The sequence below is a fragment of the Ascaphus truei genome, chromosome 5 (genome assembly GCF_040206685.1).
Source record: "Ascaphus truei isolate aAscTru1 chromosome 5, aAscTru1.hap1, whole genome shotgun sequence".
Classification (NCBI taxonomy): Eukaryota; Metazoa; Chordata; class Amphibia; order Anura; family Ascaphidae; genus Ascaphus; species Ascaphus truei.
This window is the reverse complement of record NC_134487.1, coordinates 222,261,165-222,285,818: the sequence shown is the minus strand read 5'-3', so window position 1 is coordinate 222,285,818 and position 24,654 is coordinate 222,261,165. Positions and strand designations below refer to the sequence as shown.

General features: G+C 44.3%; 1 protein-coding gene across 1 annotated transcript in view; it reads left to right on the top strand.

Moving 5' to 3' along the window:
* Positions 1-24,654, top strand: part of DOCK2 (dedicator of cytokinesis 2) — a 1,423,644-nt gene that overhangs the window by 111,769 nt on the left and 1,287,221 nt on the right. Inside the window, exon 5 of the mRNA XM_075599153.1 lies at positions 6,054-6,150. Coding sequence (XP_075455268.1) covers positions 6,054-6,150 — 97 coding nt within the window. The remainder of the gene's footprint in view (positions 1-6,053; positions 6,151-24,654) is intronic.

Here is a 24,654-nt window from a genome sequence, read left to right as displayed (position 1 = left end):
AGGATGATAGCAATTGCTAGCACAGCAGTAAACACAGGAACCTTGCAGGAGCTAAGGTACTAGTATAAACAGGCAAGGGAGGAACAGGAAAGGGAGGTTTATATAGGCAGGCTGAGAGGTAGAGCACAGGTGCTGAGATGCCAGGTTTCAGTGTCTGGAATGTTCCTTAGTTTAGCAGCAGCAATCCCGGTGAACAAGTATAGGCACTGCAGGCTAGAACAAGACATTGAGAGAGCGACAGCAATCCCAGTGGCCAAGCATGGGTACCGCAGGCTAGAATATGACAGCCTGGCAGTGTGTAAGGAATCGGGGAGTGCGTCCCCCGCGGCACACTCTTTCCTTACTTATTGTCTCCCGCATCCCCGCCGTCCCTATGGTGCACACGCGCTCCCGCAGGAGATTTTCTGATGTTGCGGAGTCTGGCTCTGTCCCCCGCTTGCGACACGCATCAAAATTGCATGGCGCGCACATGTGACGCATGTGCACCGCTCCCAAGCTGCGCGTCAATGCTCGTTATCATGCCCACCTGTCTCCTGTGTCTGTCTCCCTATCAGTGCCTCCGCTGAGGTTGCGCCTCCGCTCCGCGCCCCCTCTCATTGGTCATGCTTCCTCATATATGGTCAGCTTTGCCACCTGCACTTTGGCTGAGCATAGTTCCAGTTAGCGTTGTTCTCCCACTTCCTGGTTCCTTGTTCTGCCTTGCCTTGTCTCAGTTGCCTTGTTTCAGATTGATCTCCTGTGTACCGACTCGGCTTATCTCTGACCTTCCACATCTCTCCAATCCCGACCACGGCTAACAGACCTCTACGCTTCTACTTACGCCAACCCCTGACTACGGCTAAACAGACACTGACCACTCTACCGGCTCCTACCTCAGACCTTGGCAAGTACTTGACCATTCTACTCTCTGCAATCCTGACGCGGCTGCCTGACCATCCGCACTCCAGGCGTCCCCCCGTGGCTGTGGGTGGCAATATACCCATTCTCACCTCAGTATGGGGTCCCGCTTTGTTTGTGGTGAGCACAGTGTCACACAGTGATAGAGGATGACTATCTGACAACCCCAGGGTTCTGTCCTTGGACCTCTTTTCTCTTGGATTCAAATATCACCACCAGGCTGATGACACACACATTTACTTTTCAACTCCTGACCTTACACCTGCTGTACAGACCAAAGTTTCTGAATGTCATAGCCGTTATATCATCCTGGATGGCCCTCCGCCGACTTAAACTTAACATGTCAAAAATATTACTGTTGGAAGTACTATCATACACCCAGTAGCACAAGCACGCTGCCTAGGGGTCACAGTCGACTCCTCTCTCACATTCTCCTTTCAAATTCAAAATGTAGCTAAAACCTGTGTTTTTTTCCTTTGCAGTATTACTAAGATACGCCCTTTCTTCTGTTGCTCGATTGCTAAAATTCGGACACAGGTCCTTATTCTCTCCTGTTTCGATTACTGTAACCTTCTGCTGTCCGACCTTCCTGCCTCTCACCTGTCTCCCCTACAATCTATCCTAAACACTGCTGCCAGAATCACTCTACTCTGTCCTAAATCTGCACCTCATACATAAACCTTGGCCCCTTGCAGACGCACTTACCAGAACGCCCTCCTACTGTCTCTGTACGTTCTTCCTACCTACAAATTAGATTGTAAGCTCTACGGACCAGAGACTAATTTTCCTAAATGTTACTTTTATGTCTGAAGCACTTCTTCCCATTATGTGTTATTTGTATTATTTGTTATTTATATGATAGTCAGGTGTATTACTGCTGTGAGGTGCTATGTACATTAATGGAGCTATATAAATAAAGACATACATACGTAAATACATACAGATGCAGCGGCCATAATTTTACGAAATCACACGGTTTATACCTCGGAATACCCATGTGATGATGCGGAATTACTTCCAACCGTACAGCCTTAAGAAGCGAGTGCATAAAATGGCATTTTAGTGTTCTGGCTTTTAAACATCTGAAATTGACACAGTAGCACAGTAGCACAGTACTGTACACATTACAATTAATTCATTTGATTGCATATAATTGCACACAATCCATAAAATTCAAACAAAGCAACAGCGATAAACACATGTGCCTGGGGCGATTGGCCGTGTTCATGCCGTGTGGAGTACAGCAGCGCACATGAAAACGGCACACTGATGCCTTAAAATAACGACTGCTGCATCTGTACATACACGCAGCGGTAAGCCTGGGAAAGTCACGCTTTGGTAAGCAATCCAGGGGGTGGTGGTGGTCCGAGAGTAAGGAAGGGAAAGAGTGATGGCTAGTTGTTGGGCTCCTACCTAGCACCACCAACTTCTATAGGTACCCAACATTGGGCAAGTCCTGTATAATTTTTATTTAAAAAAAACTATATAAAATTAAGTTCACTGAATTCATAAAGCTTTTGACTAGGTTTTACAGTGTCATACTTACAGGCAGTAAAATCTGTCACTTTGAGTCTGGAGTTATGAGTTCCTGACCATGGCTTGTGGATTGAGAGATCCGGACCTCTTGACTGTCAGATAATTTATAGTTTCCTGAATCGACTACCCTAAATACTATACAAAATCTACACAACAGCGCAGTTGCGTGTGCTTAATTGCAGGATTGTATGCAGCATACAGTAGATGCAGTATTTCCAATGAGAATAGGGAAAGGGACTGTTCCCTGACACGTTATGTTTACACTGCAATTCTGTCATGACTGATTATTTTTTTCTCTATATTTCTGTAATATGATTCATGTTATCCTTTTACTAATATGAAATTATTTTCTCTATATTATATTTGGTGTGCAGTCTCCTATTTCTTGTGCATAATATGTTTTAGGTGGTGTCAAGTTTTTCCCAACTTTGTTGATTGTGCATTTATTGTTTGTATTTTTTGTATTTTCATTTTTCGCTAATATTTAGTATTTGTGGTTATTTACAATAACAGGCAACAGCATCAACCTGTTATTGGGTTTGCATCCAATCTATGTTAGGTTTATTAGGACATATCAAGTGCAATACAGATCTCATTATTTTATCAATTCACCATGGATTCATGTTTGTTATTTGTCCACTGACCCACTGGAGGTACTTATTAAACACCCAGTGCAGATTTGCATTTATTGATTCATTTATATAATCATGCATGCATTCTTTCATTTATCCCATGCTCCAATTCTTTGATCGGTATCTGTGTCTGGCAAAGGCTCACAGCCAGTTTTAAATGTAATTATTTATCCATGCAGATATATCACTCTTCATTCAACTATTTGTATCTAACTGATGCACATTCCTATTCATTGGAGACATTAATTGAATGATTCATTCTATCTTTTAACCTATTAAGTACCTTGCTGCATCTTCTCAGCTAGTTTACTTTTCTCTTTATTAGGGGGATGCATTAGATCAACTAGTAAGAGCCTCAGCTAAGTAAATGAGCCTGTAGCAGATAACATAATTAATAAAGGAAAAAATAGGAGCATGCACAGAGTGAATGAAGACACAGAAGCCCGTACAGTACCTGCTGCATAAATAAAAAATTACTCAGCTTTCATGAGAATGAGAGGCTGCAATAAATAAATTAAGACACAGAATAAATCAATAAATGAAAGACCTAGCATCTGTTGCATGAATAAATAAATGAAGGAATGAACAAATGAGAATGGTTAAAAAATGAGAACATACAGTATTCTGGGTGAATAAATAAGCTAATTTTAATATAACTTCAACCTCTTTTGCTTATGGATCTATTACAAGTGATACGAAGTCCTGCAACTTTTACAGTACATGTTAAAACGTTTCAATATTGAGTGTGTCACTAATATTGATGTTCTATATTTAATGTAACCCTTCTTTATTCTGCATCCCAGACAGACACCTGTTGCTGAGGTGGAGGCCTGAGTCCTCTGTTCTAGGTGATATGCCACATATGGCGTTAGCTCAGACAACGGGAGACAGTATATAGTAATGTTTGTAAAATAACCGTATTTCTATAGGAGGTATTGATGAATACTCCGTTACCTTGTGATCCTTAGCAAAGGATCACTACCTACATTGCATAACACATCAACATAACATGCCCTCTAAACGCCATGCGGGTTTCTGTAATTGTCTGATGCTGTGGCCACCCAATCCTGGTAATCAAAGGCTTGTATGATGGTGCCAGAACACTGTTGCAGCTCGTTAATATGGATGTGTAGTAGGCCCGTACTTCGCAAAACGCTTCGCTGCCACATTAGATGAATGCTGTTGAATGTGCCCTCTCACTCTGCTCTCACTCCGGTGATCCGCTGGCACTCGTGGCAAGCTTATCTTTCCTCCTCGAGTCAGCGCCCGCTCAGTACAGTGGGATATAGACTAGACTCGGGTCACTTCCAATTGGACTTGAGATCTCTCAGGCTCATCCAGATCTCCCCTCAAGTGAATAAAAAATAAAGAAATAAAGTGCGCAACTAATAAACCATTTAACCACAACCCATTTAGAGTAATATAGTGTTAATAGTGAAATGACAATTACAACCCTTCAATCTTAGGGTGTAGATATATACAAACTCTGTAAATACAGTGGCAGCTGCAGCTGTTAAATGGTCAGGGTGGCTCAGCACTCCAGACAAAAAACAGAAAAAAACAGCGCGAATTGCATAGTGAAGTATATCAAATATTATTGATCCATAAAAAAGGTAAGTATTAAGTGTACATTAGGTAGATAGAACAAGCGCATTGAGTGCTATAAGCACAATGAGTTACCACTCAGCAACAGGCGTTAGGCAGCTCTGGATATCGCAGCAACGAAGATTCATGAGGTCATCAGCAGGTCCTCGGTACACGATCCTGCAGAAATCGATTCAATTCGGTGGGACTGTCTCTTTCGGAGGTGTATTCCTCCCAGCGGTGTCGGCAAATGTGTTCCCGTCGGACTTCCGGGTCGCGTCAAGATGACGTCACGGCGACACACGTTAGTGTCCTCGTGGTACACATTGATCATGCAATGAGTCCAGTATGCACCAGAGTCCCAATACACTCAATCAATGGGGATAGGAGGTCACAGCACCAACAGTTCGATAAGCCACCAGGCAATATGCCAATATAGCAGTATAGCAACAATAGCAAGAATTAAAATAGTGTAATAAAATCAACTAATCCTACGCGTTTCGTTGCTCCCGCTACTTCATCAGGGAAACTGAAGTAGCGGGAGCTACGAAACGCATAGGATTAGTTGATTTTATTACACTATTTTAATTCTTGCTATTTTTGCTATACTGCTATATTGGCATATTGCCTGGTGGCTTATCGAACTGTTGGTGCTGTGACCTCCTATCCCCATTGATTGGGTGTATTGGGACTCTGGTGCATACTGGACTCATTGCATGATCAACGTGTACCACAAGGACACTAACGTGTGTCGCCGTGACATCATCTTGACACGACCCGGAAGTCCAACGGGAACACATTTGCCGACACCGCTGGGAGGAATACACCTCCGAAAGAGACAGCCCCACCGGATTGAATCGATTTCTGCAGGATCGTGTACCGAGGACCTGCTGATGACCTCATGAATCTTCGTTGCTGCGATATCCAGAGCTGCCTAACGCCTGTTGCTGAGTGGTAACTCATTGTGCTTATAGCACTCAATGCGCTTGTTCTATCTACCTAATGTACGCTTAATACTTACCTTTTTTATGGATCAATAATATTTGATATACTTCACTATGCAGTTTGCGCTGTTTTTTTCTGTTTTTTCTCCCCTCACGTGCTCTGCCAGTCCCTCTTAAAGGCTCCTCTTCCCTTAGTCCCCCCTCTTCCACAGACTTTGCAATTCGCTGATCCTATCTCCATCATGTTTCACATGCCCATAGCACACTGGAGAGGAACCTGACAGGAGGGAGTGTGTTTGGTGCATGTACTATACAGAGGGTTACATTAATGATGAATGATTGTTAGTATTTTTATTGTTCATGAAAAACAATTACCAAAAACTGTCATGTGTATGTATCCATAAGTATCTGTTACACTTATCAATGAATCATAAAGGATGTTCCAATTACTGTCTTTAAGAAATACAGAGAATATAGTTCCTGCTGAAATCCCCTTGGTGCAAGAAGTTACTACTACGTTACGAGAATGGTGCAACATTTGGAAACAGCTCTATACGGTAGGAAAAATATATCTAACTTTAGATGGTATTACATTTATTTTTGCAACCAAGAAATATAGATAGCACATTCCAACAGAAGGATCTTAACCCTTTCACCACCAGGATCTTGACTGCTTGGAGTAGTGATCTCATGGCTACGGCCATGCGCCCTCGTGATGCACCCTCTACTTGCATTCCAATAACTTTCATTGATCCAATGGATTGGCGAACACAATCTCCCTCTAGAGAATAAGCAAATTCACTTGTTATTCCCTGAAAGTCACAAGAGCCCCTAGAGTATGGGCCATGTTACGTTCTGGGAAGCATTAAAAAAAAACTTAAATAAGAGCAATGCCACTTTTGAAATGTAAGAAAAAACAAGAAAAAACACACACAAAGCGCACCAGGGATTAATACATACCCGTAAATAGAATACATGAATAAAATAATTCCATATATTCATATATTCTATTTACGGGTATGTATTAATCCCTGGTGCGCTTTGTGTGTGTTTTTTCTTGTTGTTCTTGGGCTTCTCATTCGGGAGGCCTCATTTTAGGACCGTTTTGGGAAGGTGCTCCTACACACACACATCTGCAAGGGGACTTGAACTCTAAGGGGTTCATGCAGTAAGCGGCGGAAAGGCACTTCTCGCCACTTTCCCGCCTAAAAAGCCTATCCGTATTCAGTAACGGGCGAGAAAGTGGCGAGATTTTAATTGTTTGGTATTTTAATTGTTTAGGGATGTAATTCATGTGTGTAAATTCATTGATGGTGACTTTATTTGCTTACATAATATACTTCTTGTGATGTCAGGCTATTTGAGTTGGGTTATTGTATTGTTAACATTGATTTGCAGCGTGTACATGTAGTTTACATGTTATGCTACATGTATACACTGTAAATGCAATGTTTTAAGTGGCATTTGAGCCTTCAGATTGAATGATTACATGAGATATGTGTAGGAAATTGCTTTTTAATTCATTGAGGATGTTATGCATAAGTGGTGTTGCCATTGCAGGATGGCTTCACCCCTTAATTACCTTTGAGGTTAGTACCCGATAAGGTGATTAAGGGGTTCATTGGTATGTTAATGTCATTGAGATGTATTGGCTATTTATTATTTTGGCAACGGACCCCAAGGATGATGCTGGCGATGGAGCCTTCTTATTGATGAGGTTAGTAGAATTTTCTTTATTTTATTACGGTATTTAATGTGTTTAATAATGGCCAAATAATGTATTATCCCTATGTGGATAATAGTTATTTGGCACATTATTGTACTGTATGTGCTGGGGGAGGCTATCCGCTATGGTAATGAAGCAGCATTAATGTATTTTAATAATATTGTGCGGGAGCAGGGGGCCCCCTGAGCTGAACCGCATTTATTTGTGGCTCAGAGACCCCCTGCTTCCCGAGTTTAGTTACAGGCCCCGGTTTGGGGCATCGGTTACAGTGTGGACGCCATGTTTGTTGCGGGCACGTAGAGTATGGGATGCTATAAACATGGCGGCGACACTGCCCATCCGATCACACATACCAGGGCCTGTAACTCGGGAAGCAGGGGGTCCCTGGTCCACAAAGTGATGCGGTTCAGCTCGGGGGACCCCCTGCTCACTGTACAGTATTATTAAATAAATATTCATGCTGCTTCGCTACCGTAGCAGATACCCTGTAAGGTAAGGAACGAGTCTTTATTGATATGTGTGTTTTACTCATAGTGTAGATGTGCAGAGGGTCTCCGGAGATGAAGCGCTTTTGTTTTAGGTCCGGGGACCCCCTGCTTCCCGAGATACAGACCCCTTTATGGGGTGCCGGTATCCCTCTGCTTTGTTTACATTCCGCGGTCACGTGATCGGGACCTTTAAATGCACAGGGATACCGGCACCTCATAAAGGGGCCTGTAGCTCGGGAAGCAGGGGGTCCCCCGACCTGAAACCAATGCGGTTCAGCTCCGGAGACCCCCTGCACATGTACACTATGAATAAAAGTTGTTTTAAAAATAATTTTTATTGTGCTGATGTTTGCGCCGAGAGAGCAGCGGATCTCTCTCTGCTGCAAACACAACTCGGCAGGGGACGGCTTCTCGGCAGTTTCTCGCCAGGCAGCCGTCCCGCCACCGGTTACACGCCATTTCATCAAATGGTGGTGGCTAATTCATTCGCCAGGGATTCGCCCCTTACAGCATACAACCAGTTTAACACACCAAAAACATGGCTAATTGCTAAACTGGCTAATCCATTTTTTCGCTGCTTACTGCATGATGCCCCAAGAAGATTTGTGACAGCTCAAGCGCAGAACACATTTGAAATGTATTGAACCTTTTTAACGAAGCAAGAAGCTCCATATTCCCCAAATACTTGTAGTTTTTTATGCAGGTTTCTGACACTCAAAAAACTACAAGTATGACTACTAAAAAAAAGTTGCAATGTCATCTCACGATTACATTATGATTCTCTATTGAGTGGCTGACCCTGGGAGCCATTTTGTCTCCACCATGGAAATGTTCTTGCCAGGTGGAAAGACTGCAAATATCTCAGGAACGGGGGCATCCACAGATGTTGAGGGAATAGAATTAGTCATGATTACATGATACAGTATGTTTGTAGGAAATGCTAAAAGTGTAGATGTGGTGGAACTAAAGAAGATAGTAAGGGATAGGTACACCTGGTTGCTGGGTTAGAGAGAAAAGTCACCAACATTTTAGGTTACCAAGTTTAGAAACATTGCCAGGAAAAGTAAAAAAAATACTAATACAGTACTTCTTTGATTTTGTCAAGGCATAAATCATAAAATGTAGATGTAAAACATATCACTGTCATTATTGCATTGTAGTTATTTTATGGTACTGTATTTATGCATTTCTATAGCTAAATAGTATTTTCTTCTTTTAAGTTGTTCAAATTAATTCTTAGGAATTAGGGTGCTTTTGCTGCAGAAATGAATTAAATATGCTGTGTTGCTATCTTGTCTGCGCTATAAACGTTTTTAGACCAATTAATTTACTGGATAATGAACTGTCTCTAGTATGGGAAAGAGAACGTTGCAGAATACTAAAAATGGGCATAACAATACAGAAAACAGGTACAAAGCTTACTCTGGGGAGTCAGCGAGACTGGAGTGAAGGAGATTGAAATGTCACACTCCAGAGCTAACCATTTTTACCTTAACAAACCGTCTCTATATATATCAAATATTTTGCTTCTCTTCTGGGACTCAGTTTAAAGCATTTTAATGTCCAGATAATGAATTAATTTAGCACATAATCACACCGCGTTTGTTTAATTGCTGCTTTTCCTAATTGAAGGTTTAATGAAAAAAAAAGGGTTTTCTTCATCTGAATACATGAAGCGATACACTAGATTTTAAAGCTCAATAAGGACAGGAACATTTAATTAATTCTTGAAAAAAGCTACAGCTGTAATGCTTTGCATTTAACCAGTACTTTTTCTGACTTTTCCAGGAACAATTTATGCGTCACAGTTTAGAATAATGTAGAAACTTTTGATTTTATGTAAGGATTGAATAATGTGTTTGAGCAATGTATTGATACATTTATTTTGGTCATATGGCCATTGTGGTTCACTAGTTGAAGCCACTAAATTATTTATGTTGATTACCGTAGACAACTGCATATGGACACAAATATCCACAGTGAACATTTGCCTATCCTTATTGTACATGTACCTTTACATGTGGAAAATGTCATCAATGTATCTTTGCACTTATACCATATTTTTTATGAGCCACAAGGATTTAGCCAAGCAAAGTACTATGCATTCCCTACCCTTTCCTTCCATTTACACCTGGTGTTTGTTACATTGTAAAATGTAAGGACTGTCAATGTGAAAGTTTAGGGGATATTATTTGAGACATTTATTATAATGTAATCTTAATCTTGTATGCCTATGCATAATGTACTGACAGACAATATACATGTCTGAAAAAACAAAATGTATTAAACTTTGGGGTAATACTCTCTGAATCATATTTTAGAAAGATGTACATAATTGTTATCCTTTTAAAGCAGAATTGTAAGTAGTATTTCTAAAATAAACCCCATGTTAATGTAGAACTGTATGTGACTATAAGAAGGAGTGAAGAAACATACAAAATGGCGCCTTAAAGACAAAGTCCAAATAAATGTCCATATAGATTGATGAATATGACCACGTGGAATCATTGTAGGGAGATGGATCTTATAGATCTAAAGCCAACTTGGAACTTCCGTAGATGGCACCACGTACATGTAAAATCAAGCACAAAGAATAATCGTAGTGTATACTGCTACTAATATATAACAATCCACAGACTAACACACAAAACACTAGACAAATACTTAACATATACCATACAAACAAACACAGACTAATGGGAACAATTAATTTGATTTAATATAATATCAATAAAAATCAATAAATGAAAAGGAGAAGGCTTCTTGTAAGTGATCTGGTGTTAAAACCAGAATCCTACTTACAGCACAGCAATGATAATAAGCATGGTAGTCCAGCAATAGCAAAACTGCTCCTGCTCTTTCCTCTGTTACCAGGGAGGGGGGTGGGGGTTCTGCAGCACGTCCCACTGACCGGTACACTTCTGTGTGGAGGGCAGTTGTTAGCAGTTGTTAGCTTTAAAGCTGGATATTTCCCCATGCCTGAAAGGCTGCGCATACGTATCTCCGAAGTCGTCACGACCTCTGACCCTTTGCGTTTCGTTTCGTCACTTCCTCAGGGGAATCCCTGCAAGGATTCCACGTAGTCATATTCATCAGTCTATTTGGACATTTATTTGGACTTTGTCTTTAAGGCGCCGGTTTGTATGTTTCTTCACACCATTTTTCTGATTTGGTTTGGTCAGTTTCTCCTGGCAGCCTTGGCTCATAATACAAGTTCCTGTTGAACAACTATATAATTTGTGTGTAAGTTGTATAGGTTTATTTGTTATTAGCTTGGGCGCTTTTTCAACTCCTTTCTTTTGTTAAAAAAAGGAGTGGTACTGTAGGTCTTTAAATACAAAAGCAGTAGTAATCCCTACACTATAGTACAACCACACTTTCGACCACTGTCAGTAGGTCTCTAGAGTTCATAAATAATAGGCAACAGACAGTCATTATTTAAATCTTGCTCTCTGATTGGTTGAGATTGTGTGTGTTATTCGCTGAGGCATGCCCGGCATTTTAACTAGTCATAGAGCATTATTTAACTTGTTTGCTTTGCCTTAGGGTAAGGCCTGGAGGCAAAGTCACACCCCCACTGGGTGAGTTGATTAGTTTTAGCTGGGAGTTAGGAGTTAATTTGGGACTGGGAGCAGCATATACTGAATTAGTTGATCAGTGGCAGGATGCACTGAAGACAAAGGAGGTTGGCACCCTGTGATAGTCCCAACTTGTTCAGCACAAGGGGGATGGTTGTGTTGTTCCCGGCTACAATGTCCTGACCTGTTGATCAAGGGGTCCGACTGATACTTTACAAAAAATAATAAAAACACATACATGTAGCCTATAATGGTAATAATCCCCTCAGAACAGGGCATTACTAGCCAACAATGCCCTGGCAGGATTACAGTTGATGGGATTATTATTTAAAAATATGGAGTACATTTGAGAAGTTTTTAGCAATTTTGAGAGTTGTAAGTTGAGTTACAAGTGAGTTGTAAGTGAGTTGTAAGTGAGTTGAGGGAGGTCTAGCTAAGTCTCCTCCCCCTGAAGAAGCGTGCCTAGCACGTGAAACGTACGTCGGGGTATGGTGACGTCAGACCAGGAAGAACGGTTTGTGTTGGTTGAGACATGAAGAGAAGGTAGTATAGAAACAGACACAGGGACACACTGTTTATTCCTACACCGAGATATTTGTCCGGGCATTAGGAGATAACTATCAGCTATTCCGGGTCTTTAAGTCCAGGCACGATAGCCTGAGGCATCAGGTGTTCCCTCATTTATTTGTCTGTATTCCTGTTACACTCCCGTTAGTCGCGCTATACGCCGTCTTCTATCTGTATTGCGGGGCAGTGTTGAGATATCCTTATCAGTGTCTGACATTGCGCACTACTATCGTTATTACTGTCTATTAAGTCACCTGCGCATTATGTACCCATGAAAGTGGACATACTGTTTAGCTAATTTACCTTCTATCCCTCAGGGTATTCCCCCAGCTAAGTGTATTTACACACGAGCCTGTCTCCTATACCATTTCACTACCGTTCCTTCCCTTGAGGATTTTAATATCCTATGTGTGTTTATATGTTCCTTATAGTTGTTAAGTTGCGTCTGTCGTTATGTTAATAAAACTTTATTATTTTTGGTTTTAACTACTGCTTGTAGTCTCCTGGCTTAGGGTTTATATACCCTTATTTGTGGTCCCAGTAATTATACTTATATCCAGTTCTTACCATATACTCACCTGTGTATGGTGACTCTGAGTGCTGTTATTAGGGCTTTTAGTGACCCCCGGAGGTCACTTGTCCAAGTGTTTAATTGTATCATTATTCCCTAAGCACCTAGTCTTTTATTCCTTGATACTACTAGGTGAGCGACTAGTCACTCTGTTTATGTGGTATTGTTGATGATCAAGTCAGATGTCTTTTTTATAGACTGGTTCAGGGGGGCGCAAACTTTTTTCCCTGCGCCCCCCTGCCGGCTGTCCCCTCACTCCCGCGCCCCCCTCCCAACCCCAACTTACCCGCGCTCCGGCGTAATGACGTCACGTTGCCATAGCAACGTGACGTCACATGACCTCGCAGCGTCATTTTGACGCCGCATTGCCATGGCGACACAGGGAGGAAGCCGCCGGAGCCACGGTCAGTTAGGTTTACAGAGGCCCTGCAGCTCCCCCGGCACTTAATTTAAGTGCCTTCGGGAAGCGCGCAGGGCCTCTGTAAACCCCGCACCCCCCGTCGGCAGTGTCGCGCCCCCCCTGGGGGTCGCGCCCCACAGTTTGCGCACCGCTGGACTGGTTAACCCTTTCATGGTTTTTTTCAGCTGGTACTCATTTTCATATAGTTTCACCCTTTGAATGCACTATGTACTATATAGTGGGTACTTTTACTAATAATACAGATGAAACTTCATGAGTTTATTACAATATAAAAAAAATCTAAAATCACACAATCTAAACACAGTTTATACACATTGTAAATATAACTCTGAATGTCAGTGCATATTGGACGCACTCAATTCTTGCACTCTAGGCAGTCCATGGAATATATTAATTCCTACCTATTCATTTATTAACCCTCACAATACATATAACATCCTATATCTAGAATAAAACAGAACAAGTGCAAAGCAACCCCCGATGGAGAAATCAATATTAATTAAAGTGATTAAGGTCCTCTGAAGGATCAGATAAATTACTAAATGATACAAATAACCTTGGGCAAGATGCAGCTCAAATCAGAATGTTTCCCAACATCCCCAGGATTAGATAGCAGCAGAATGAAAGTGCAAACTTAGCTTAAGGTACATGTAAAAATAAAGAGAACAAGATAAACACAAGAAATACACAATACAGCTATCAAAATGTGATAGAGTGTTTATTAAGACTGTAGATTTTCAACTCACATGCAGTGTGTCAAGGATTGGACTTCGGCTGAAGTGGATCCCAGTGGCAGGAACAGCAGGGAGCGAAGTAGGGGTCACAAGCAGAGATCAGAGGCAGGCGGCAAGTAGCGAAGTCAGGAAACAAGCAGGGGTCCGAGGCAGGCGGCAGGTAGTGAAGTCAGGAAACAAGCAGGGGTCCGAGGCAGGCGGCAGGTAGCGAAGTCAGGAAACAAGCAGAGGTCGGCAACGAGGAAACTGGAACAGGATGATAGCAATAGCTAACACAGCAGTAAACACAGGAACCTTGCAGGAGCTAAGGAGCTAAGGAACCAGTATAAACAGGCAAGGAGGAACAGGAAAGGGAGGTTTATATAGGCAGGCTGAGAGGTGGAGCACAGGTGCAGAGGTGTCAGGTATCAGGTTCTGGAATGTTCCTAGTTTAGCAGCAGCAATCCCGGTGGACAAGTTTAGGTACTGCAGGCTATAACAAGACATTTAGAGTGGCAGCAGTCCCGGTGGCCAAGCATGGGTACAGCAGGCTAGAGAATATGACATTACTCCCCCCTCCCAAGAGCGTTCTCCGGACGATCCTTGCTAGGCTTGTCTGGATATCGTCGGTGGAAAGCTTTGACTAGTCGCGGCGCATGTACAAAATCTTTGGGTTCCCAAGACCTCTCCTCTGGCCATAGCCCCCCCAGTGAACCAGGTACTCTAATTTCCCTCGGTGTAACCTGGAATCCAAAATTCTTTCCACCATTAATTCCTCCTCGTTATCCACGAGGACGGGTTCAGGGGTAGGAAGTCTCCGTCCAGGAAACGGGTTCTCACTGAAAGGTTTCAGCAGAGAAGAGTGAAACACAGGGTGTATTTTGATGGTATCAGGAAGCTCTAATCTGAAGGACACTGGATTTATTAGTGCTGAGATGCGAAATGGCCCGATGTATTTTTGGCCCAATTTAATGGTTGGAACCTTTAGACGTAGATTTTTTGTAGAAAGCCAGACTTTATCCCCAACTTGAAATTCTGGGGAGGGTCTGCGGTGTTGGTCTGCTGCTCTTTTGTACTTTACTTGACTCTCACGAAGTGTCTCTTTGAGGGTCTCCTGGATGTCTCGCAGGTCTCCAGTTTCTCTGTAACTGCCGGAATGGGGCTCGAAGATGGAAAACGAGGAATAAAGGTTGGATGAAATCCATAATTTGAGAAAAAGGGGCTCTTCTGAGTCGATGAATGATGTGAGTTGTTGTATGAAAACTCAGCTAATGGTAGGAAATCAATCCAGTCATCCTGGAGATGACAAACAAAACATCGTAAGTATTGTTCCAAAGTCTGATTGGTCCTTTCTGTCTGGCCATTGGATTGTGGATGATAGCCAGACGATAAATTTAAACGAATTCCTAGAGAGGAACAGAAGGTCCTCCAAAATTTTGAAGTGAATTGTACCCCTCTATCGGATATGATCTCATCAGGAGCCCCGTGAAGCCGAAACACCTCTTTCACAATCAACTTGGCTGTCTGGTCTGCAGAAGGAAGATTCTGTGCTGCAATGAAGTGAGCCATCTTTGTAAATCGATCCACCACTACCAGGATGGTATTATGTCCATTTGATCGTGGCAGGTCAACAATAAAATCCATTGATATGGACCCCCAAGGACGAGCTGGAACCGGAAGAGGCTGCAATAAACCCACAGGTGATGCTCGAGGGGTCTTGGTCCTAGCACAAGTCTCACAGGAGAGGACATAGTCTTTAACATCTTGTGCTAATTTAGGCCACCAAAAAGAGCGAGACAACAGTTCCTGTGTCTTGAGGACACCTGGGTGACCAGCGGGTCGGGAGTCGTGCATTAATTGGAGCACCTCTAATCTTACCTCCTTAGGGACGAACAGACGATCATTACAGTTCCAGAGACCATCACATAGAAATAGTTCTGCTTCCGGAGGAGGGTTTTTAAGAAAAGTGTCATTTGAGTAGGCTCCCTTTATTCGTGTGAGGAGATCGGCAGAGAATGTGACGCCCAAAAAAATTCTTTTTTGGAAGAATAGTTTCTTCTTGCTCTTTGTCTGAACTAGGATTCGGAAAGGACCGTGACAAGGCGTCGGCTTTCCCATTCTTGGAGCCAGGGCGGTATGAAATGTGGAATTCAAATCTTGCAAAGAAGAGAGCCCATCTGGCTTGTCGCGCAGACAGTCTCTTTGCGGATCGAATGAATTCTAAGTTCCTATGATCCGTAAAGACCGTAATTGGATGATTGGCCCCCTCCAGTAGATGTCTCCACTCAGAGAATGCAGCTTTTATTGCCAAGAGTTCTTTGTTTCCGATGTCATAATTTCGTTCAGCTGTTGACATTTGGTATGAATAAAAAGCACATGGATGAAGGAGCATCTTGGGTCCAATTCTTTGTGACAGAATGGCACGAACAGCGGAGTCGGATGCATCCACTTCCAAGATGAATGGTAATTCTGGATTTGGATGGATGAGGATAGGGGCAGATGTGAAGAGTGACTTCAATTGTTCGAATGCCGCATTCGCTTTAGGAGACCATTTGAAGGGGAATTCTTTCCGTGTGAGTTGGGTGATTGGAGCAATAATGCCAGAGAAATTTTTAATAAAACGTCTATAGAAATTGTCAAAACCCACAAATCTCTGAATGTCCTTTTCATTTCGAGTGATTTGCTATTCCACAACGGCTTGAATCTTGCCTGGGTCCATACTCAAACCCTCGGGAGAGATGATGTAACCGAGAAATTGCATGTTGGTCTTTTCAAATTCGCATTTTTCTAACTTGATGTACAATTTGTACTTACGGAGACGCTCAAGGACAATTCGGACATGTCTCTGATGATCCATGATGTTATCTGAGAAGACAAGGATGTCATCCAGGTATGCCACTACGAATTGGTCCAATAACTCTCGGAGGACATCATTAATTAAATGCTGGAAGGTAGCAGGGGCATTACAGAGTCCAAAAGACATCACCAGATATTCATAGTGCCCATAACGGGTTCGGAAGGCTGTTTTCTATTCGTCACCGGGTCGAATGCGGACCAAATTATACGCGCCTCTGAGATCTAATTTGGTAAAGATTTTGGCTGACCGAATTCTTTCCAATAGTTCAGGTATCAGAGGTAATGGGTACCTGTTCTTCACCGTAATCTTATTTAGTTCCCGATAGTCAATGCAGGGGCGTAGAGAACCGTCTTTCTTTCCCACGAAGAAGAGCGCAGCGCCTGCTGGAGAAGTAGAGGGTCGGATAAAACCCTTTGATAGGTTCTCCTGTAGGTAGTCATTGAGGACCTTCAATTCCGGTTCTGAGAGGGAATAAATTCTTCCAAACAGAATGGCAGCACCCGGTAATAATTCAATGGGACAGTCATAAGAGCGATGTGGGGGAAGCGTATCTGCGTTCTTCTTGTCACACACATCTAAAAACTCAGAGTAAGGAGCCGGCAGAAGATTTTCTTGAGACGAGGAAATCTTATGTATTCCTACACACTCTGGTATAGGAGTTTTAGGTAGACAGGCTAGCTGACAGTGCTCTGAGGGAAATGTGGGGGTCTTTGTCTTCCAGTCAATTAGTGGGTTATGGATCATGAGCCATGGAATTCCCAGAATCACTGGAAACAAAGGTGATGGAATGAGACCAAAAGAAATCTTCTCCTGGTGATTGGGCTCCATGATTAGTGTTAAGTTACTGGTTTCATGGGTAACAGGTCCAGAGCTCAAGGGAGAACCGTCAACGACTTCCATCCTTTCTGGCGATTCCTTGGCTACAAATGATACCGAATTGTTCTTGGCGAATTCTATGTCCATAAAATTCCCTGCCGCCCCTGATTCAACCATTACTGTGGTTGAAAAACGATGTGTTCCTTCCTCGATTGTAATAGGAACCAGGAGGTGAGGGTGTAGCGAAGGAGGGTTATCTTTCCCTTGAGAAGCAGAGAAAACAGTCTTTGAAATAGCGTGCAGCTGATTTCTCCTAGGGCTCTGGAAAGAAGACCACCTGGACTTGTTTGGGCAATCAGCGAGATAGTGCCCATCATTTCCGCAATATAAACAGAGATCTTATGTTCGGCGTCTATTCCTTTCCCCGGTTGAGATGGGTCCCCGCAGTGTATTTACTTGCATCGGCTCCTCCTCAGTCTCCCTGGAACGTCTTGGGGTACTGACATCTCTAAACCCAGGGTTGCTTGGCATGAACCCCTGTCTCTCCAATCGTCTTTCCGTAAGCCTGCGATCAATTTGGATGCATTAATGGACAAAGTCCTGAAATCTCTCTGGGGGCTCCACCCGGGCTAGTTCATCTTTAACTTGCTCCGAGAGACCCTGCCGAAAATGATATTTCTGCGCGGCCCCATTCCAATCAGTATCGTTAACCCATCTGCGGAATTCAGCGGTGTATTCAGCTGCCGAGCGTCTTCCTTGACGAAGATTGTTCAGAGTTGCCTCAGCGGTTGCACTACGATTTGGGTCATCAAAAATAAGACTCATGGCTTCGATGAACTCCTCCAGGTCCCTTAGTAGTGGGCTATCTTGTTCTAACATAGGGGAGACCCATGCAAGGGCCTCATCCTTGAGCAGGGTTATGATCAGTCCAACCTGGGCTTCTTCGGTATGATAAATGATGGGCTGAAGCTTGAACACAAGTCTGCATTGATTAAGGAAATTCCGGAAAGATTGTTTTTTCCCCCAAAAAAATTCTGGAAGGGATATACGGGTTGCGGTTTTCACAGGCACAGTGTTTTGACCAGACAATGTGATTAAGGCTGCACGTAGTTCACGATTCTCAGCTTCCGCAGTGGCGGCTTTTTCTTCCAAGCGGCCAAGACGATTAAACACGTGTCTTTGTTGTTCCTGGTAACCAACCATGATATGTTGTAAGTCATGGAGTGTCTGAGCCTGAGTCGGATCTGTTCCAGCGGAATCCATGGTAGGGCCTGTTTATTCTGTCAAGGATTGGACTTCGGCTGAAGTGGATCCCAGTGGCAGGAACAGCAGGGAGCGAAGTAGGGGTCACAAGCAGAGATCAGAGGCAGGCGGCAGGTAGCGAAGTCAGGAAACAAGCAGGGGTCCGAGGCAGGCGGCAGGTAGCGAAGTCAGGAAACAAGCAGGGGTCCGAGGCAGGCGGCAGGTAGCGAAGTCAGGAAACAAGCAGAGGTCGGCAACGAGGAAACTCGAACAGGATGATAGCAATAGCTAACACAGCAGTAAACACAGGAACCTTGCAGGAGCTAAGGAACCAGTATAAACAGGCAAGGAGGAACAGGAAAGGGAGGTTTATATAGGCAGGCTGATAGGTGGAGCACAGGTGCAGAGGTGTCAGGTATCAGGTTCTGGAATGTTCCTAGTTTAGCAGCAGCAATCCCGGTGGACAAGTTTAGGTACTGCAGGCTATAACAAGACATTTAGAGTGGCAGCAGTCCCGGTGGCCAAGCATGGGTACAGCTGGCTAGAGAATATGACACAGTGAGATAAAATCAAGGGTATTATCACCAAAGGATGTCTCCAAATGGATCTGTGAGGTATGCTGCAGTTTAATTCAGAGGTCTGTGCTACATGTGAGGCTAGTTACCTCTCGGATTAAAGTTTGAATAGAAAGCCAAATTTTTTGGATTTTTGGGCATGACCACCAAATGTGGGCCATGTCTCCTCTCTGTCCACAGCCTCTTCAACATAGGTCTGAGGCCAGGGGATAGATTTGCTTCAATCTAACTGGGGTAAGATACCAGTGGAACAAGATTTTGTAGATATTCTCCTTTGTCGTGGTACAGATGGAAGTTCCTGAAGCAGCATCCCATATATCCTCCCAGTCTTCTCTATCTATGTCTATACTTAATTCCGCCGCCCACTTGGACATGTAGTCGTGAGTGGAGGGGCCTGCTGTTCTCTCCATACCAGCGTATATGTTTGAGATCAAGGCTGTTTGATGTGTGCCAGTTCGGCAAAGCCTCTCAAAGTTGGTGAGGGGAGGATACTCAAATTTTGGGGACAATTTTTGAAGATAATGTCTAATTTGGAGATACTTAAATGGGCTCAGTTCTGGGGCCTCGTATGTTGCTCTTAATTCTTGAAAGTTCAGCAGCCTTCCATCGCTCAGTAGGTCGGCGACCACCCTAACCCCCTTCAGACGGAAATAGTCGAACTGCTTTGGTTCACATCCCGGGGGGAAGTGGGGGTTGTTGTGGAATGGAGTAAGCAGCGAGCCTGGAGCAGTTAGTTTAAACTTTGATCTGCATTTCCGCCAGACTTCCCTGGTGTGTCTGATGGCACCAAGGTCGAACCTACGGGGTGTTCTATCCCCCTTGTCTATGCACCAAAGGTGGGCCTGCAGGGAAGGCGTTTTTACGTAGTGGGATTCAATGTCTAGCCAACAATAGAGACCCGGATCTGCGTTCCACACTATGGCTTGCCTCAACTGGGCCGCTAAATAATACTTTGTGATATCTGGGACACCCAGCCCCCCCCTTCCTCTTGACGCTAGGAGGACAGACCTGGCAACCCTGGGTCTTTTGCTCTTCCAAATGAATTTAAACATTCTATTCTGGATGTTTTTAAGTTCGGAACCGGGGACATGGATCGGGAGTGTCTGGAAATAGTATAGCAATCTGGGGAGTATATTCATTTTTACCGAGATCATCCTCCCGATCCAAGAGATCTGGTAGTCTTCCCATTTGTCTAGATCTTTTTTGATTTTTCTGAACAAAGCCGGGTAATTGTATTTGTATAATGATTGGTAGTTGCCTGATACATTTACTCCCAGGTATTTAATGTATGAGGAACTCCATCTATAATTAAAGTTCAGTTTCATTAAGTTAACTTCCGTTTCCGGTACGTATAAGTGTAGGGCATCTGATTTGTCACTATTAGTTTTGTAATCCGAAATTGTGCCGAACTCCGACAATTCTTTATGAAGATTAGGGAGCGATGTATGGGGGTGAGTTAGGGACAATATTATGTCGTCGGCGAAGAGCGAGATTTTATCATTTGTATCGCCAATTGGTACGCCCTGAATGTTTGCATTTTCGCGTATTCTTGCCGCCAGTGGTTCATTCGGCATGGCGAAGAGGAGAGGGGATAAGGGGCAACCCTGCCTTGTACCATTTGTTATTGAGAATCTTTGTGCTGTGCCTCCCGGGAGTTTAATTGCTGCTGACGGGTATTGGTACAGTGCACGGACCCCCTCTAGGAATGAGTCCTTAAAGCTGAATTTTTGCAAGGTTTTGTCTAGAAATAGCCAATTTATTCTGTCAAACGCCTTCTCTGCATCTTAGCTCAAGAGAACTGCCTTGGTATTTGTAAGGTTAGTGTGGTCTATTATATTTATCATTTTACGGGTGTTGTCCGAGGCCTGACGGCCCGAGACAAATCCCACCTGGTCGTTATGGGTAAGTCTGGGTAGGATAGGGTTTAATCTGTTAGCTAGTATTTTGCTGTATAACTTTAGGTCGTTGTTCAACAGCGATATGGGGCGGTAGCTCCCACACTGCATAGGGTCTCTCCCCTCTTTGTGGATTATTGCTAGGTTAGCCAATGACATTGATGCTGGTATGGGGTCACCGTCCATAAAGGAGTTGAACAAGTCTAGCAAGTGAGGGGATAGAGATGGGAGAAACCTCTTGTAGTAGGCGTTTGTGAATCCATCAGAGCCGGGGGCTTTGGATAGTTTTAGTGCTGATACCGCATCTGCCAATTCCTCTTTCGTGATCTTCCCGTTGAGTGTCTCATTCTCCTTCCCTGTCAGAGATGGGAGTTTGCAACTATCTAGGTAGTTCGAGACTGCCATGAGCCTTGATGCTCTATTATTTTCCTCCTGGGATCTGAGGTTGTACAATTTGGTATAAAATTTGGGGAATTCCTCCGCAATATGTTTGTCATTATATAATATAGCACCTGACCTATTCTTGATCGCAGTTATTTGGGACCTCTTTTGTACCCCTCTTAATTTGCTGGCCAATAGTCTGTCAGCTTTATTACCCTTATCATAGTATCTCTGGTTAGTCCATCGAAGGGCTTTTTCGACATCCTCGAGCTGGTTCTTTTTCAGCTCGTTTCTAGCGGTAGTTAAGGCTTTGTATATTTTCCCAGAGGGATTAGATTTGTGTTGTTGTTCTAGTTTGATTATTTTCTCTGTCAAGTCTTTGAGTAATTTTGCTTTTACTTTCTTTCTATGGGATGCTATGGAGATTAGAGTACCTCTAATGGTTGCCTTATGGGCTTCCCATAGTACCGCTGAGGATGAGACTGAACCTGAGTTGTTCCTGAAGTACTCTGATAGGGCTGACTTGATTTCTCTTTCTATTTCCAGGTGATTCAGTAATGAATCGTTTAGTTTCCAGTTAAACGCGCTCGACTTTGTGAAGGGAACTGAGAGAGTTAGTGAAATAGGGGCATGATCCGACCAAGTGATTGGGCCTATATCAGTTTTTTGGGAGGCCTCCAAGACATTCTTGGTTGTAAAGAGTTAGTCAATGCGAGAATAGGTCTTGGTGTGGTGCGGAGTAGAAGGTGTAGTCCCTTTGGCCCTGATGTTGGGGTCTACATACGTCCACTAGGGAGAATTCTTTAATAATTGCTTTGAATGCCGTTCCCATCTTTAGGGATAGTACCGTGTGGGGACAGTTCGAGTGGAGTGTTCTTTCCTCCAATGGGTTTAAGGCCATGTTTAGGTCGCCTCCCACTATCAGTGAGGATAGGTAGGTAGGGTCAATTGTACTTAGAACTGTTTTCAGGAACTCTGGTTGGTTCTCATTTGGTGCATAGAGGTTGATCAGGGTGATCGCCGTGCCTGCCAGTGAGCCATATACCACAAGAAATCTACCCCCTGGGTCTGACACTTTTGTGACGAAATTGAATGGAGTTCCCTGACGGATTAAGATGGCTACCCCTCGTTTCTTGCTACTGAATGAGGAGTAATAGCCCATCGGGAATGTATTATTAAATGTTTTGGGTGGCTCGTGGTCTGTGAAGTGTGTCTCCTGGAGAAAGATGATATCTCCTTGGGATCTTTTCATCTCCTGAAGAGCTAGTTTTCTCTTTCTATGACTCTGGAGTCCTTTAACGTTAAGGGAGATAACTTTGATTGGGGCTTGATTAGCCATTTTTATTATCTATGAAGGGGATTTTGCGGGTCACCCCTTTCCCAACCGGGGGACCTTGATTGATTACTGTGTCTATGGGGTTGGAAATTACATCTCTGGCGGGAGAAGGTGGCCTGTTGTCTGGATCTGGGTCAGCGGGCTTGGGGGGGCGGAGGGGGTCAGGGTAGGTGGAAGGGGTATAAGACTGCTGGGACAGTACCAGCAGGTAAAGAAAAAGAGGATGGGGGCCTGAGGGTGCCCCCAATGAAGTGTAGCCAGAATCGTGTACCGGCATTCGGACTCAGAGTCCTTGGGGGGGTAAACCCGGGAGTACGGACCGGCTCATCCAGGAGGGTGTGGACCCCTAAATGGTTTTTTTTAGAGATAATTTTCCCTATGTATATATAGCAACCAGGGAGGGGGAGAGAAAAGAAAAAGAGGGGGGGAGGGTAGAGGGGGGGGAGGGTGGAAGGGGGGGAAGAGCGGGAGGAGGGGAAAGGGGGGAGGGAAGGGGGAGGGTAGAGGGGGGAGGGGAGGGGAAGGAGGGGGGAGAAAAGGGGGGAATAGGTAGGTACCCCATAGTAGGGTAGTGGTGGACTACGGTGATCAGGTGGTACAGGTAAACTTTTGCACAAACATACATTCACGTAATATAATCAGTGGTTTCCCAGCATGGGAGATCAGCTATTTCAAAGAGTCCCTCTGAATAAACGTTTTCAGGGGCCATAGTTATAGCAATAATAACATAAACAACCTTAACTTTAACAATCCTAGATCGTGGGGGAGGGGGAGGGAGGGGGGGAAAGGGGGAGGGAGGGAGAGGGGAGGGAGGGGGGGAAGGGGGAGGGAGGAAGGGAGAGGGGGAGGGAGGGAGGGGGGGGAAAGGAAGGGGGAGGGGGGGGTGGGAGGCAGGAGGGGGGGTGGAGGGAGAAAGAGGAGGGGGAGAGGTAGGTACCCCATAGTAGGGTAGTGGTGGACTGCGGTAATCAGGTGGTACAGGTAAACTTTTGCACAAACATACATTCACGTAATATAATCAGTGGTTTCCCAGCATGTGAAATCAGCTATTTCAAAGAATCCCTCTGAATAAACGTTTCAGGGGCCATACTTATAGCATTAACATCATATACAACCGTAACTTTAACAATCCTTGACCGTGTTATACAGTGCTCCTACAGTGCCGATACTGTGCGGCTAATTTGCTGTCAAAGGAGGGCTATTTGTGAGTCTCTTAGCCAACCTCACACCAATGGTGTCCGTCTACACAGTGTCGTTTCTGATAGTGTCTTTATTGCGGGGTGAGACGGCCTTTATATGTGAGCTCAAATTTTTGAGCCTGGTGGTGGGGGGTGCTGTGCTATTGTTGCATTCCTCTAGGTCTGAGGGAGGCGCGCGGGGAGCGGGGGCGCAGCGGCAGCTTAGCGTATTCTACTGCTAGAGTAACCACGTGGGTGCCGATTTAACCCGTTATCTGCAAGTAAGGTGGGAGGGCCCTGTTATGCTTTATGGTCAGGGTGGGCGCGGAGTGTTTGTGTGGGGGTGGAGGTAGGGGGGAGGGGGGAGGGGGAGGGTGGTGGGGGGGGTGCAAGGTGTGGGGGGGGGCAGAAGGGGGAGGGGAGTGCCATGAGTGGGGGGAGGGGAGGGGGGCGGGACTGGGCATGGGAGCTACCAGACAGGCGGTAGGGGGGGGGGGGGGGGCGCAGATCCAGCAGGCTCAAATGGGTCGTTCGGGGGAATTTCACTCTATCGTGCACCCCTAGCATCTGTCAGAGCTGACATTTGCGAAGTCATTTGGGTAGTTATGCTTGACCCGCCGCTTGTCCAACCCCCCCTCCCCATTCCTCCCCTTACAGACCGTCTTCAGGAACGGGTATGGCCCTCCGCAACTGGCGCTGTGGCTTCATCTCGTCGGT